Genomic DNA, 15,293 nt, shown 5'->3' with positions numbered 1-15,293 from the left:
CCTAGCAGCTAATGGGACAAGTTCCGTCCGACCAATGTTACGTGCTGACTACCTAAGCAAGGCACATCGATGCCCATGCCCAGTCTCCCGATGTCCTCCAAAGCGTGCAAACACACGCAATAGACGCACCCAGATATGGGCGCGGGCCTCCTGAAAAACATTATCTTACTACATCTGAGGACAAATCTGGCGTCAATTAACACAGAGTCAGACGTGTCATTGGTCATCTTGTCTATGTGATTGCGTGAACAGAGCTCTCTGCGTTTGGGTTTTCTGGGGAGCTGCATCAGTGCATATGCACGCGCAATGTGAAATTGCTTGCAGAAATGGAGCGGGTTCCCAGAGCACAGCTTAACCAGAGCCAGAGAACGGTTGTCACGAGAGTATTGTACCTACATACCTTACTGTAGGTCCGAAACACTTGAGGGATCGTGGAAGTTGCTATATGCTGACCATCGCATGTGTAAGACGAGGCGGTGAATCGGTCAGCCCATGTCCAGCAAGTAGGCCCGCAAGATCATAAAAGTTTTTCTGCTGCTTCCACCAACGACAACCACCACGGTCTCAGATTGTCTGTACAGTACATCCAAGTCTGTGTGGCCCAGGTACCTGTCCTGAAGCTTGTCTTTCCGGATTCTCATTCAATCCGGTTAGTAAGGTTACCTGATTCCAGATCCTCCCGTTCGCTCATCTCGCACAACCCCACAATGCCACATTTCTCTCGATGCTTTCCGGGGAATAGGAAGGTTCGGAGTTAGGTGGCGTGCATCCCAACCTCTCGCATGAAGTACGGACTGAACACCACCCATTGCCAGGCGTTTACCTTGAAGGGGAAAGATGCGAGATCTGCCCCGCCTGGGCTGACTTTCGCCATCTGGTAGGCAATTTTATGATTCTTGAATGCCGCCTCATTTTTTACTTCTCCCTTTTGATGTCCAAAAACAGCTCAGGGACAAGTGAATAATGTCCACCCTTGCGAAACCCAGCCGGGCCACCACGCTGTTCACGTTTGAGAGTTAGGTACGGAGTACTCCGTATGTGCACCAGGCAGGTCGTTAACGGTCAAAACTCCACAGATGACCTACCAGCCCTGCAGGGGGATACTTATGGAAGTTAGTGTATCAACGATGTTAGGTGGTGTACCAGAGTAGAGTAGTCCACCACAACATCCACAACCATACCCAGGGCGGTCCAGGCTAGCCAAACAAAATCAACTAAGAAACTGAAAAAGTATTCCATCCCGCGGCATCAAAGCCAGGCGCCTTAGTGCGCGCACTACCCTGTACTTGTCAAGAGGCTCCTCAGAGACGGTCGATTCCGGATGTAACGTTCCTGGGGAACGTCTTGGCTTTCTCCAATGGACACCGTAAGGCCTTGAGGAGTTCCACTGTGTGCCATCCAGCTGGGCTCCTGCAACAGCTTGGAATTGGCAACCAAACCCTGGCGATCGGGCCCGGGGAAGACCATCGCGTGTCAGGAACTGCCTGAGGTTAGCGTCGTCGGCACCGCCTGGCTGGAGCACTTTTGTCCAGCACCGGAACGGGTTCCAGTTGGGCTCGAAGTATGTCAATCCGTCCTCAGCTCTAAGGTGGTCAGCTTGGGCATCAAGGCAACACCATCACTCCTAGGCCCATGCCATTCCAAGCATCACATGCCCTTGCACAGGGTTACATTGCCCGAAACAAGCTTCCAGCTTCGAGGAAGCGGCAGAGGATGTTCAAGTTTTAGTATGGACGGAGATTTCTCCGTGCACCTACGGTAGTGCACAAGATTTCCCAATTCGTCATTTTGCCACCTGGTTGTGCCTGGGCGTGCTCTCTGATGATATCCGATCCTTCGTGTTGTTGGAAACCATCAATGATCTCCGTTGCCACGCAAAAGATCAAAAGATGCGGTTGAGCGCGGCATCAGAAACAGCACGAAAGGAGGACACAACCTCGAGCCGAGAACTAGCGTCAGTCCCCCATCCAGGCACATGCTCGTTCTCTATTCTGTGATTGGGCCTTGACCGAGGATGTCGAGCTGGGTATGCTACCCGCGACTTTCTGCTCTTTTTCTCCTCTCGCTCCTCCCCACGCCGATCTCCTGCACTTTTAGCATCCTTCAACTCACCACGTTAGTAGGTACGTACCACGTAGTTAATTGCCCTGAAAGATGGATAGAAATGTCACCCTCCAAATCCAAAACCCGCGTTGTGCCCCGCCCAAACATGCCTATGTTAACACGATTCGGAAACCCCATGTAAATATAGGGGCGTACTCCGTACTTCAACAAAAATTCCCCAGTTTCCCAGGTGCAGAGGATGGTATGCTTGTCTGATGGCCATTGGGCCCTCCGGCTCGGAGCTGGCCGCCGAATGCCCGGGGAGTGCCGGGCCGGGCGCAAGCACAACTCACACCGGGCGCGCCGCCGATGACATTGCAACCACAGCTGGGACAATGAGCGGTTTCGGAAGCCACGACGAAGCCCCCGATGGTTTGATAAGGTAACGTACAGTAATTCTTAGTATTCAACTCTTTAGACATGACGCGCATGTCTAAGTGACGTCGGGTACTTAGGGTTGCATGTGACAATATTGCTTGCAAATGGTGGACAGCTCGATTCGCCCGGACTTAGTGTCGGAGGAGAACAGCAATCAATCTCAAAGGTAAGCTCAACAGCGACAGCAATCGCATTGCTAACAGCTTCATGGGCGGTCACATTGAAGCCGAGATTGGCGCGAAAGGTGCAAATGAGGCTCTGATGTGAGTCATGCCGATAGTATGGGTTCTGTAGGCCTCACTGCTCGGGTGTCTACGATGGAGGGAAGTTGACAATAACAAGAGGTCGGACTTTTGTCAACTCACCTTTTGTGTATGTGTGTGGTCCACACAGGAGTCTCCACAGAATCCATGCTAGCGCCTCCTCAACCGCACTCCGTTTTTTGTCTCAGCCAGATGCAGAGAAACTCCGTATCTTCTACCCGCTTACACATTACTATATTCTCATTATCATCAGGTCATTGAGGACCAAGCTGCATGCCACCTCATCAAGCGCCACAACTGCCCATCACCACATCAGGAGTCGGAAGGGTGGATGATGAACCAGTAGTAAAGCAACAGGATGACGACATCACATCCCGTCCCACACCACCACCTCACTCCAACCAGTGGAGTAGAGCAGTTAAGCGGCTGCAGACTGCCAGGGGCACACACACGCACATACCATCTCTGAGAAGGTATCACCACCTGATCTCTCCAATGTGTCGCCCGATGCGAGATTCGCTACCAACCGTTGCACAGTCCGGGGTAAATCAACCGGCCATCCATTACTGGTCGCCCTGTTTTCTGCTACATCGAGAGCAACTCACGTGCAAGTGAACTCCTGCAGCAGCTAGGTAAGGACTGTGACACTTTGGCAAAAACTTGCACTTTGGCATGACCAATGTGCTCTCGAACTTCGGTGACGAAGGGGAAGTGATGAAAAGACGACGCAAGAGGGCACTTGACATTTGTCAGATCCAAATGTAATAATCCCAAAGGGCATCAGGGGAAGATAATGTGTTCGTTGAAGGAAGTGGACATGTCTTGGGTACCTTTGGCACAGTTGCCATCATATCAATGCCAGAAATTGGGTGTGATTCTATAACAATTCTCAAGCCTTATGCTGCGCAAGTCCTCCGGTATAGGAGTGCTGCCTTGAAGCCTCACTTTTTGAGCTCCAGCCTATTCTCACGTCGTTGTACTACGCAAGAAAGATGATTCCTCGAGAAACGATGTTCTTTCCCGGAGACTCGTCCTCCAAAGTGTAAACCCTATCCCATACCTTCGGGCTGTGTTGATTCCCAGGCACACAAGATCGGACAAATGTCTACGTAGTACTGCAAAGCAGGGAAGAGTGTTTAACAAGTGAACTAATCTCATACCATCCAGTGCAGCCGCATGTTATTTTTGTGTTTCCAGGCATTCTCCGAGTGTCTTATTCAACAGCGCACCTGATCCATCTATAGCTTGATCGAGGCGTCATTCGCGAGCCGGCGACTCCGAACCTCTTCAATGTCCAACCTCAAGTCAGACCAGGAACAGGCAAAGTCAGGTCATCCACGCATACGGACTTTTCTACCCCCTGCCTATCCCTTCACCAACATGCAGAATTGGCCCAATACCACTCCTCATCCCACCCCTCCGAAACCTCCAACCTCCCAACCCCCCTTGTCTCAAGCAAGTACGTGATCGCCCTCTGCCACCGCCGGCTTCCCTGCCCGTCCTCCTCCTATGGCGTCTGAGGCCCATAATGGTGGTGGTCATGACTATTATGATGATAATGATGCAGCTGGGTCCCCGCCAGGGTACCTGCTCCCAGCCCGGACCCCGTCGCCACGTTGCTTCCCTTCCTTCTCAACCCGCCCGCCTTGATCCGCCTGACCTCCTGATACGCCCTGTCCAGCTCCATCTCGATCGCCAGCCGGACCCTCAGCGCCGAGATCGCGGGCCAGACGCTCTGCTCGCCCTTGCGGATCCAGAATTCCAGCGTCGTCGGGGTAGGGGTCTCCAAGAGCCGGACGAAATCCCTGAACCTGACCTGCGGTACTAATGTGAGGCTAGGCCCTGGCAACGTCTCGTCAACTAGGAACCTGCGGATCGAGGGCGGCAGCGCTCCCAACCTGTCGAGCATGCGCAGCCAGTGCCGCACCTCGAGCCCGATCATGTGTGTGACGAAGGCGCGCGCGCGCGACAGACGGTTGTAGCGGCCAAATACGGAAGGTCCGTAGAGGTCGGGCTGGGCGAAGGGGACGAGGTAAGGCCGAGCTTGGCTGACGACGTAGTGGTTGACATTGAAGAGGCCAGCGACGCGGGCCAGAGGCGCGGCAGCGTCTTTGTCGGATGAGGAGGCCGTCGTCCAGTGCTTGAAGTCGACCGTGTCGGTGGGAGCCCAGGGTTTGATGTTGCCGCGATCATCTTTGCAGAGGATCTTTGTTTGGCGCTGGCCGTAGAAGGTGGGTGATGAGGCGTTGGAGGCGACGGCGGCTGTCCAGACGAGCTGTAGACGAGTCAGTACGGACATCCTCCAACTGACCAAGGCCCAGTCATACGTACCACATTCGGAGCTGTTATGTAATTGAGCAACGTCGGGATGCCCTCCCTCCCCGCAGGGACAACCGTAATATTCAAAATCCTCTTCGACCGATCGAAGGCCTCCTCAAATGTCAAATCCCCAATATTCGCCCTCACACACTCCTCCAGCACCTTGACGTCCAGGAAATACCCTTCCTTTCGAAACCGGCGGAGTCTTCGAGCCAACGTATCCCACCATGTCCACATGGCCTTCATGCCCCATCTGCCGTTATGAACATCTGGATCAACTCGAGCCGCAAACGCCGAGAGATCAATGCCATCCCCTTGCAAGATGCGTAGCAGCTCCTCAGTCGGGTGCACGCCCACCAATGCGGCCATCATGGCGCCAGTCGCGGTTCCAACGATGACTCGCGGCAGCAAGTCCTGCTCGAGGAGGGCCTTGACCACGCCCAAATGGCACATCCCAAAGATAGCACCTCCCTGCAGTACGAGAGCGGTGCGTCCGAACCCGAGGCGCAAGTCGTGGAGGAAGTCGAGCTTGTACTGCGGAGGAATCCTGACAGATGCCATGCCGTTGCGGGCCGTCGCAGCAGCGTATGGTGGCGGAGGTGATCGTGGTTTCGGCGGGGACGAGGATCCCGATGGACCTGCAGCCTCCTCGCCTTCCGCGCCCACGCCCACTCCATCTCCTCCTCCGAGGTCCCCGCCGCCACCACCACCGGCGTTGACATCTACATCCTCGTACTCCGAAACCGTCGTATCCCCGACCGTCGCCGCGGCGGTCGTCGACCCGCTAATCCTCTCCGGTGGCTTCAGCGCCGCAATCTCCCTTACCGCCTCGACATACTGTTGCACATATTCCTCAATCAGATGCTTCGTGCCCGAGAATGCGCAATTGAACAGCTTGCTGGACGTGATATTCCCCAGGCTCCTCAGCATGCACGCACGCAGCAGGTTGAGGAGCCGGTAAATGTCGCCTTGCTCGCGGGCGTCCCGGATCCAGCGCACGCGGTCGTTGATGAGGCGGTAGTCGTAGTCGCGGCTGGTCGGGTTGTGGCGCCACATGTCGAGGCCGAAGAGCTCATCGAGGTGCCGAGCGGCTTCGGCCCACTCGTCGTAGCTGGAGGCGTTTCGGAGAGCCCTGGTCCAGCGTTTCTGGGGGGAGGGACGGGAGAGGTAGGATGTGGTTTTCTTCCCATATGATTAGTTTCTTGTTGAATAGCGCTCTTAATCATGGGGGCCTGAGGGAGATGCTTACTCTGTGCCAATAACAGAGCACGTCCCAGAGCATGCTCCAGATGGCGACGAGGATTGCCAGGATGGTCCTCATTGTTGCCCCTTCGTCCATTTCTCCCAAGCCGGCACAGTGATGACAGAGAACAGAAACAAGCCTACATAGTCGTGTGAAGAAGCTACCCAATGGAGGGGTGTGACAAAGGGATCAGGAGAGAACGAGAAACAGAGTGAGGATATCTGAGGCAGGATGGCCAAAGAGATGTTGAACATAAACCTATGCTGAAACCCCAGGGAATCTACCTATATGAGTACCCGCACCGCAACGGGAGAAAAATTAACACAAAGAGCGAAGAAAAGCTTGAGAAACCGGGAAGTGTGTCGTCATTGACAAACATGGGAAGCGACGGAATGAGAGGTTGTGGGGACGGAAGTCTCCCGGCCTTGTACTCGAGTAGCTGGCATGTGATTGCTGAGCAAGGGACTTGGCACACGACATGTCTTTGCTTCCCAGAGATCTAGTGACTTCGTAACCATTTTGCACCCCCCAATGCATTTCAAGTCACTCAAACCATTTTACCTAGCTATACTTATTAGTTTACGGAGTTCTTCTAGTGTTGTATTCCTCATCGCTCCCCGAACTCCAAATACGATGTTCCCATCATCCATTTTCCCAATCCCTGAACGCCCAACTCCATGTAATTCCCAACCCGAACCCAAGCTTGCTCCTCTAAACGCGCGCGAGACAACATGGCAAGACTCTCTTATCATGCCCAACCAATGCCGCGACTGAAAGAAGAAGCTTCCCCAACACCCTGCTATGCATCTTTGAAGTAAACCCAGAAACAAGAAACAAATGATACACACCACCGTCTGGCTCTCCATCTAATCGCTGAACGGCGAACCCGCAGCCTGGCTCATCATCTGATCCCTCACCGCCTGCTCCATCTCCGCGGCGGTCATCTCGACAGAGCTCCACCCCGTGACCTTGTTGGCCAGTTCGAGCTTCTTCTCACACGCCGCATACACCAACTCCTCGACGGTGCCTTCCGAGATGAGCCGGATAATCTCCACGGGGCGCGTCTGTCCGAGACGATGGGCGCGGTTTTCGGCCTGGATGTCGTCCTGGGGATTGTCGGACTGGTCGAAAATGATGACCTTGTTCGCAGACGTAAGGTTGATACCCGTTCCGCCTGTCGCGGTCGTCAAAAGGAACACGGGGATCGAGTGGTTCTCGTTGAACTCGTTGATCAGATTCTGCCGCTCACCGACATCCGTATTGCCTTGAATGGCCAGATACTCAATCCCCTCGGAGGCAAGGCACTCGCCCAAGATCTCAATCACCTTGGCAAACCTCGTGAAAACCAGCGCCCGATCGCCATTGGCTTGGTATTCTTTGATGAGCTTGAGAAGGGTCTTAACCTTGGCGCAGTCCATCCATGAGTTTTCGGGGACGTCAAAGCTCTGGATGCAGTCGTAGTCGCGGCACCAGAGATGGAGCTCGAAGTCCGAGAGCGCTTTCAGCTCGTTCGTCAAGTGGTCAAGCCGCGGCTGCCTGAGCTCTGACTGGGAAACTTTCTTCATGAGAATCTGTGCCATCTTCTCGACGTCACGATCCTTGAAGTGCCGGCGGAAGAGCTGGGGGTGGATCGCCGACTTCCGTAGCTGAATCCAGACGTTGTTCGTGTCGTTGTCGCGCCCTTCTTTGGCGGCCGATTCGGGCTGTTGAGAACTCGAGTGTGAGTCGGACTTCTTGAAGACTTTCTCGTAGCTGCGGTATAGCGCCGCTTGCTTAGAGTCCATCTTGCACTTGACGACTCGCGTCGTCTTTGGGGGCAGATCTAATATGACCTGCTCCTTCCTCCGCTGGAGGATGAACGGCTCCAGAATGGTGCGAGCGCGGTCAACACGCTCGCTGTGCAGTAGCACGCCCTTGGAAACATCTGCCAGAGAGACCTTCTGCATGAAGAGGCACTCGAGGGCCCCCGTATACACCAAGAAACTGATCGGATCGACGAATTGGAGAAGAGCAATCATTTCCATGAGGTTGTTCTGCACCGGTGTGCCGGACAAAATCAACCGCCAATCCGCGGGGATCTTCATGAGATCCTGGTAGAGTTTGGTCTTGGGGTTTTTCAGTTTGTGCCCTTCGTCGAAGACTGCCACTCGCGGTTTGAGCTCCCTGAGGTTCTGGATGTCGTTGTACCTCGAGAGGAGCGTGTAGGACGTCAGGATAACGTGATGCTCCTCCGGGTTGCTCTTGATCTCGAATGCAAGCTCGTCACGAACGGCTTGTGAACCCTGGTAGAGAGTCACGTTAAGCTGCGGGGCGAATTTCTCAAACTCGGCAGCCCAATTTGCCAAAGTCGAGGGAGGCACCACAATCAGGTTCGGCCACGGACGGTCGGTGCTGGGGTCAGCTTCCCACTCCTCTACGATGGCGCACATCAGCGAGATCACCTGACAAGTCTTTCCGAGGCCCATGTCGTCCGCAAGGATGCCACCATAGCGCTTTGTGTACAGGAGGTGCAACCAGTTGAGGCCGTAGATCTGAAAGGGCTTCATGGTGCATCCCTCCATCAGCTTAGGCTGGTTCAGAGGGGCCTTGATGTGTCTGGAAGAGCCATCGTCGCTCAGCGGAGTCATAAGCTCTCCATCATCGGGCTTCCCTTCTTTGCGCACGTGGCCAGTGATGTCGATGTTCCACGTGGAAGTGACCTTCTTTATCTCCGTGGCGCGTTTTTCACAATTGGAGATCACGCGGTCGATGTTGTCAAGGGCGTTCATAAAGTCTATAAGACTTGAGACGATTTCTTCGCCAATCGCGACCTTGGCAGACTTCTTTCCCCGTTTCTTCTGTGGCATGGTGACGTTCCGGGCAGCCTCAATGTTCTTGAAAGGTTGGTGAGAGAGCATGATATCGGCACTCTCCTCCTTCACGCCTGCGATGGCAACAAGCGCTTTCGAATCGCAGGTGTTAAGATAATTCAGGACCCGCTCATCCCAAGGAGTGCCGAACTCGGGCTCGGGAGATGAGCTATGATCTCGACGCTTGGCTTGCTTGTACTCATCGGAGTCATCGTCGCTGACGAGATCTATCAATTGGGACTGGCGCTTCGGCGCCGGACTGGGTTGCGGCATTGGGCTTGATGGTTCGGCGCGGTTAGGACGACCTCTCACGAGTCTCCGTCGTTTCTTGGGCTCTGGGGCGGGTGCTGGCCGGAGAGAATCGAAGCTGTCGTTGGATGATGATGACGAGGACAAATCGACCCAATCCTTCTGGAAAACGTACGTCTTCTCGGGCGACGTCACAGAGCTACTCCTCGTCGAAACGGGCTTCGCGATCTGCACCGACGCTGTTAGGCTGCTGACCGACCACCGACCAGGACGTGATGGTTCGGAGGCACTTACCGTTGTGTTTGGCTCCTTAGGCTTAAACGACGATGGTCGAATGTCACCTCGAGATGGTTGATCGTCGTCTGAGGAATCACCGCCGGCGTACTTTGTTGCGTCAAATTCGTCATCGGAGATCATGATGAACTCGCGTTTTGTAGCCGGCTTGGCCGCAGGCAGCGACCTCGTGGCAGGGGGCCGGAAAGTGGTTCCAGCCGGAGCCATGACATTGGCAAGTCGACCGCCACGTTGCTGGGCGGCAGGGGGACGAAAAGGGGATGATGCCGGGACCTCAATGATGGAACTCGGCGAGGAGGGGGCGGCGGGCTGGTTGCGGGTCGCTTGCCGGTCGACGACTTGTGTCGGCTGGGTAAAATATGGGGACTCGGTGACGGTATTGAGCTCGTCGTCGCTGGCGAAGTCGTCCGAGCGAAGCAGCCGGCGGCGCGAAGCAAAAGGCGAAGAGAGATCCATGTTTGCCGATGGCTTTCAATGGATCAGGGTGAAGAAAGAAGATTCCTAGATGGATAAAGGTGGCAATGGGGGATTGGATGACTCGGGACTTGGGGGTTGAGTAGAGACCCCTTCTCTCCAAGTCTGAGCGTGATGATGAATTTGGTCTTGCCCTAGTATAACTCTTGACGTTGTCCGCATGGATCGGAGAGTCGGAGGTGCTGGCCTCTGGGGAACAAAGGGGTAATCTGATGAACAAAGCGGTGACTTTTTTTTAGCAGACAAGAGATTGTGCAGCCGCCATTTGTGCCTGGTTCCTGGAGAAAATCCTTTGTACTCGGTTCCAAGAAGAACAAGACCAGGTTGAGAGAGAACAGCGAAGGGCAATGAGCCGGCGGTGAAATTCAACGGCAGAACGAGGGGAAGTCGGAGCCAAAATTGACCTTCATCCCAGGCCATTCAGGAACCAGTCAGGCCCAAAAGAATGGTTGGCTTATCTCTTATCATGGACCCACAACGCGTTTCTTTTGTGGTGCGACGCGCGCGATCTCAGCCGGTTGTGGCGCGTTGGCACGTGCCTTTCACAATGAGCTTCGAGCCAGGGTCAATGATATCAGTGGATGCATCTGAGGCGGCCCAGGGCCTGCTGCGAGCTTGGCTCATGGTCTGTGCCAACCCCAACACCAACCTCAACGACATCAAAGGGCTAGAGTGGGCTCACCCAGCCAATACAGCCTTTGAGCGAGAACTTATCAGATCTGTGTAAATAATTACCCATATCCCCCGAATTTGAGAACATACCACTGCTTCCCACCTCAATACATCCCACCATCACCATGGCCACCCGCCGCATCATATCCCAAGAAAAGACCCTCCTCGAGAAGGACGACACTGTCGGCGCAAGCCCGGCTGCGGATCAAAAATCAGACATTGCGCCCGCCGTGCCAGCGTGAGAGACCCCCTGACCGGAGCCTGTCTCTTCATGATTCATTGGCTAAACCTCGTCCATAAGCTCTGTCATCTTCAAACTCCTCGCCACAACCTTTGCCATGATCAGCCTCCCCATTGCCTCCTACTTCTTGACCGTTAACAGGGTATTCAACGGTATGCTTGCTCCCCGCCTCCCTCCAAACCTGGAAGCGCCGCCCCCATTCAGGCCCCTTCAAGCGGCGACCCGGGCCCAAACGTCTGTCTAATCCACATCACAGGCAACTCAACCTATGCTGGATCTCTCGCAGCCATCGTAGCCAACGCCGTCCTCATCAGTTACATCTTCCTTGCTATGGCAGAGGATAAGCAAGAGCAGCAGCAGGCGGCGTCATCTGGGGGGAAAGGAAAGAAAGAAGGAAAGAAGGATCAGTAAGCAGGCGGTGGTGGTATTGCGTCTTAGTCTTCAGAGTGTGTTTTCAACATGATATCACAGTTCCTTGGCTCTATCCTCTGCGACTGTCTGTAATATCCAAGTAGACCAACTCGATCAGGTGGTGAGTGAGTTGTCCTGGTTACTTCCAATAGAGATAAGTCTTGTGTCGTTTCCTCTTGAGGCAGCTGATCCCAGTTTCTCACCAACATGAACAAGTCACCAACAGCATATGCTGCTAGGGAGAACACTATGAGATCGGGAAATACCTTTCGCGGTGCGTTTTCATTACCTTCATCATGAAGCTCATTAAGTAACCCTCCGCTCCCATGGTTAGACTGTAAAGCATCATAGCATGCCCCGCCAATGTACATGTGTTACACAACGATGAGAACACCCAAAACATCCTTCCCGCCGTGTGTCCACAACCCGCCCGAGAAGATATGTACAGAGAAAAAACACAAAAGAAAAAAAATGGGGTAATGAGTGTCCAATGCCTCCATCACTTCCTGCATTTTGGTCACTTTCATGGCAGATTACTGCCCCTTTAAAAACTCTAACGCACGAAGCGAGGTCTCGTTACTCCCTCCGACGACGTCGAGGATGTGTGGACAAACTATGACGTCGTCCCGGGGAAGTTCTCTGGACTCCCCAAAACGACCGACACGTTTCGAGGAAATGGGGTATCAAGTCAACAAGACAACAACGAAGAAATATGAAACCGCCACTCGGGCTTTTGCAGGGCCAAGGACTTATCCTCGCCTGCTGAATCTCCGGAATAACCAGCTCTTCCTCTTCTCCGGCTGGGCGGGTTTCTCAGGCTGCACGTCCTTAACAGCGTTGGACGCAACAGGCTTCCTCAACACCGCGCCCTGATCCTTAACAGGGACCGGCGGTGGCGCCTGGTTGCTGTAATTAACGGCATATGCGTTGTTGGTCTGATAGGCTCCATTTGCGGGACTCGAGTTCGAGGTCGAGGTTGAAACCGGCGAGGGCGACGAGAAATTCGGTTGTGACTGATAAGAATTACCTTGTGATTGATACGGGGCGCCCTGGGCCTGGCTGAAGCCCATGCCGTACTCTGCTGATGGCTCTGGTTTCCGCTGCGGCGCTGACTGCCCCCGTTCGATCGAACTGTTGTCGCTGCTGGTCGGGTCGGTCTGATACCCAGCCGGCTCAGCTGAAGAGCCACTCCCTGATGAAGTCGTGACCGTCTCATAAGACCGATGGTTGCTTGGGAGCGGGTTCCCAGGGCTGGGTTGGCGAGTGTAGCCGTAAGGACTTGGTTGTCGGTAGGGGGCTCCATAATGCTGATCGGGTGGAGGCATTCTCGACCACCGCGGACGAGAGTTATACCCTTGGGGCGGATACCCGCCGTACCCTGGCTGATGTTCGTAGTAACTGTCGCGGTATCTCATAGGGTTTGGTCTTAGTTCGGGGGCGCTCCCATCCACACCGGCGCTGTACAAAACCGAATTCGGGCGACTCCCGTAATATCCGCCATTATACGCATAGCGGCCGTTGTAGCCAGCTGTCAATCAAGTCAGTAAGTTGCATCTTCTTCAAGAGGAACGACGACACTCACTGGTCTCGTAGTAACTTGCCCGTCGACTGGCTCCCCAGCTTGCCGGTCCATCATCTAAATTGACAACCGCAGTTAGCCCTCTCTGCGCTGGCGCTCCTCCTCGCAAGCTTATGGCGGTCGTACCTGCACGCGGGACAATTGACCTCCTGTTGTATCCGCCATCAATAGCCGCCTCGAAACTCCGGATTGTCTCTAACGGGCGTTCCCAGCGACTGCGGGTGGGATTGGAGCGATCAGGATCAACTAATATTTCTGTCAGCCATTGCTACCCGACATGATAACGCTACTCCTCGTTCGTACCTATCGGGTTGCCATAGGCATCCTTATGCTGGATACTCCTCAGGGGCACAATTGAAGACTTGACCTGGGCAACCTCGGCTGGGCAACTGTTAGCTATCCGCGGAACAAACGGCAAGTCGGCACGCTGAAGGATGCTCACCAGGTTCTGCCTCCTGCATGGCGAGTGTGGGATCCGCCTTGCTGTGAAGTCGTTTGGCCTCTTTCTCTTTGTGTGTCTCGTGCAAGTCGATCTTGTGAGAGTTCCGGCGAGACTTATCAGATCGGAAGCTGAACGTACTCGACTTTCTCGACGGCTTCTCGGGACTCTGCTGCGTCGGCTGTGACGGTGGTGGCTGCGGTTGCTGGGGAGCGGCCTGGTACGGCGGGCCCGGCGGTGGATAAGAGTTGGGGACGGCCATCTTTGCTGGCTTGAGAGGGAATGAACTTTATCAATGACTCTTGTTCGGGTAGGCGTTGCGGGTTCCAATGAAGCTCCGGCTGGACAGATCCTTGCCAGAATTTCTTCAACACGCTGATCCAGAAGCTAATAGCCAGCTCGGCGTGTCTTAGACGGCGGCCGGATGGCTCAGACGCGGGAGATAAGGTGGGCTGTTTGCTGGGGTTTTGAGGTATTGAAGACGGGCCAAGGTCCAGGGTCGTGGTTCGGCGCTTCTTGGAAGGACTGCCAGACCCACTGGTGGCTTGTCGCAGAGCTGGCGACGATCAAGACAGGGGCGGCGGTTGCTGAAGGCTGGTAATACGTCCGGTTCGGAGCTTCAGCACTGGGGAATAGACAGGAATCTGGAGAGGTGTCAAGATTAGAGCCTGCCGGGTCTGGATGATGTGCAGAACCCGCCGGCGTGTTTGGAGGGGGTTGGTCTTAGAAAAAGAGAAGACGACAGAAACGACGGCACCAACAAGACGGGACGTCTGCCCACAGCGTCCCTAGCGTCTGATCGGCTTGCCAAAGTGGCAGGGGCTCGCGATAGCTGCAAGGATAGCGAGTGGGGGCCCGACCCAATCTCTCCACCTTGGATGCAACCTCAACAGCGGCTTGTGGAGAGAGCGGCTGGGATGAGCATCGACGGGATACGACGAGAGCTGGAATCCACTGACGTCAGCACCCAAGATTTCACGACTTGAGGCTCCTCTTTGATGTCGCCAAAAACCAGAAGAGGGTTGAGGCGGACGTTGGATCGAAAGATCTTTGTTGGCAGCAAATTTTGAAGGAAATCGAGGTGGGCGGTGCAACTTTCTGCGGTTCCAAGCTCTCGGCAGGCCTTTGTGTTAAGCTGCAGGTGCCAATGGCCGGGAAACAAGGCAGGTGAGATCGAATGAAATACGAGTTTCTGACGGGTTTGGAGAGGAGGAGTCGCATGCAGGTAGGCGGATGGCCAGCACTGCCCGAATCGATGGCACTCCCGAGACGTAAGGTTGCGCAGACACTTCCAGAAAGACATTTGGGTTTGTTTGGCATAAAAAGGTCAACGGGCAGGCATTTTGGTGGATTGTCGGGTGCGATGTGGTGGTAGGTATTGTGGTCGATCTGAGCGAGGTCGCCCCGGCTTGCCTCGTGGAACCACAGGCGGACAACCTGAACCCTAGCGGCAGCCTCAGACGCTGGTCGCGGGCCACCTGGGCGATAAGATCGGCGGAAACTCCGTCCCTGGAGGGTGTTGAGAGGCGGGTCCGCAAACAAAAGTGCTGACAGTGAAGATGGTGCCGGAAGGTTTCAGACCAAAAATCAAGCCCACATCCAAGCAAACCCGACACGACGCATGGCGAGCGGCAGCAGCATTTTTTAGGGGATGGCCTTGGGCAGCTCCGGATGCGTTGGCCACACGCTCGGCGCGCGAGATGGGATATGTTGGGCGATTCGATCCCCTTGTTTTCATTTACCGCATTCGGTGCAACCTCCCTCGATAGTCAGCAGCTG

The 15,293-nt window shown here is 54.7% G+C and overlaps 6 protein-coding genes across 6 annotated transcripts; 2 read left to right on the top strand and 4 right to left on the bottom strand.

The window, feature by feature from the left end:
• Positions 1–4,251: 4,251 nt before the first annotated feature.
• VTJ04DRAFT_877 (uncharacterized protein) lies at positions 4,252–6,402 on the bottom strand (the record flags this gene model as incomplete). The annotated part of the gene is made up of 3 exons (XM_069367242.1): positions 4,252–5,019; positions 5,076–6,245; positions 6,313–6,402. The coding sequence occupies 3 exons, from the start codon at positions 6,400–6,402 to the stop codon at positions 4,252–4,254; spliced, it is 2,028 nt and encodes a 675-aa protein (XP_069223486.1).
• A 770-nt stretch (positions 6,403–7,172) lies between these two features.
• On the bottom strand, positions 7,173–10,154 carry VTJ04DRAFT_876 (uncharacterized protein; the record flags this gene model as incomplete). The annotated part of the gene is made up of 2 exons (XM_069367231.1): positions 7,173–9,632; positions 9,699–10,154. 2 exons carry the CDS (start codon positions 10,152–10,154, stop codon positions 7,173–7,175), a joined length of 2,916 nt encoding a protein of 971 aa, XP_069223485.1.
• An 815-nt stretch (positions 10,155–10,969) lies between these two features.
• VTJ04DRAFT_875 (uncharacterized protein) lies at positions 10,970–11,496 on the top strand (the record flags this gene model as incomplete). The annotated part of the gene is made up of 3 exons (XM_069367220.1): positions 10,970–11,082; positions 11,146–11,237; positions 11,342–11,496. The coding sequence occupies 3 exons, from the start codon at positions 10,970–10,972 to the stop codon at positions 11,494–11,496; spliced, it is 360 nt and encodes a 119-aa protein (XP_069223484.1).
• Positions 11,497–11,703: 207 nt separating this feature from the next.
• On the top strand, positions 11,704–12,212 carry VTJ04DRAFT_874 (uncharacterized protein; the record flags this gene model as incomplete). The annotated part of the gene is made up of 3 exons (XM_069367209.1): positions 11,704–11,770; positions 11,848–12,012; positions 12,067–12,212. 3 exons carry the CDS (start codon positions 11,704–11,706, stop codon positions 12,210–12,212), a joined length of 378 nt encoding a protein of 125 aa, XP_069223483.1.
• Positions 12,213–12,245: 33 nt separating this feature from the next.
• VTJ04DRAFT_873 (uncharacterized protein) lies at positions 12,246–13,776 on the bottom strand (the record flags this gene model as incomplete). The annotated part of the gene is made up of 5 exons (XM_069367198.1): positions 12,246–13,024; positions 13,079–13,132; positions 13,202–13,321; positions 13,379–13,456; positions 13,518–13,776. The coding sequence occupies 5 exons, from the start codon at positions 13,774–13,776 to the stop codon at positions 12,246–12,248; spliced, it is 1,290 nt and encodes a 429-aa protein (XP_069223482.1).
• A 167-nt stretch (positions 13,777–13,943) lies between these two features.
• VTJ04DRAFT_872 (uncharacterized protein) lies at positions 13,944–14,439 on the bottom strand (the record flags this gene model as incomplete). Its single annotated transcript, XM_069367187.1, has 2 exons — positions 13,944–14,158; positions 14,406–14,439. The coding sequence occupies 2 exons, from the start codon at positions 14,437–14,439 to the stop codon at positions 13,944–13,946; spliced, it is 249 nt and encodes an 82-aa protein (XP_069223481.1).
• Positions 14,440–15,293: the final 854 nt, after the last annotated feature.

Source organism: Mycothermus thermophilus, assembly GCF_041956435.1.
Source record: "Mycothermus thermophilus strain CBS 625.91 unplaced genomic scaffold VTJ04scaffold_1, whole genome shotgun sequence".
In the NCBI taxonomy this organism is placed as follows: domain Eukaryota; kingdom Fungi; phylum Ascomycota; class Sordariomycetes; order Sordariales; family Chaetomiaceae; genus Mycothermus; species Mycothermus thermophilus.
Note: the sequence above shows the minus strand (reverse complement) of the source record. Positions and strands in the feature narration are given on the sequence as shown.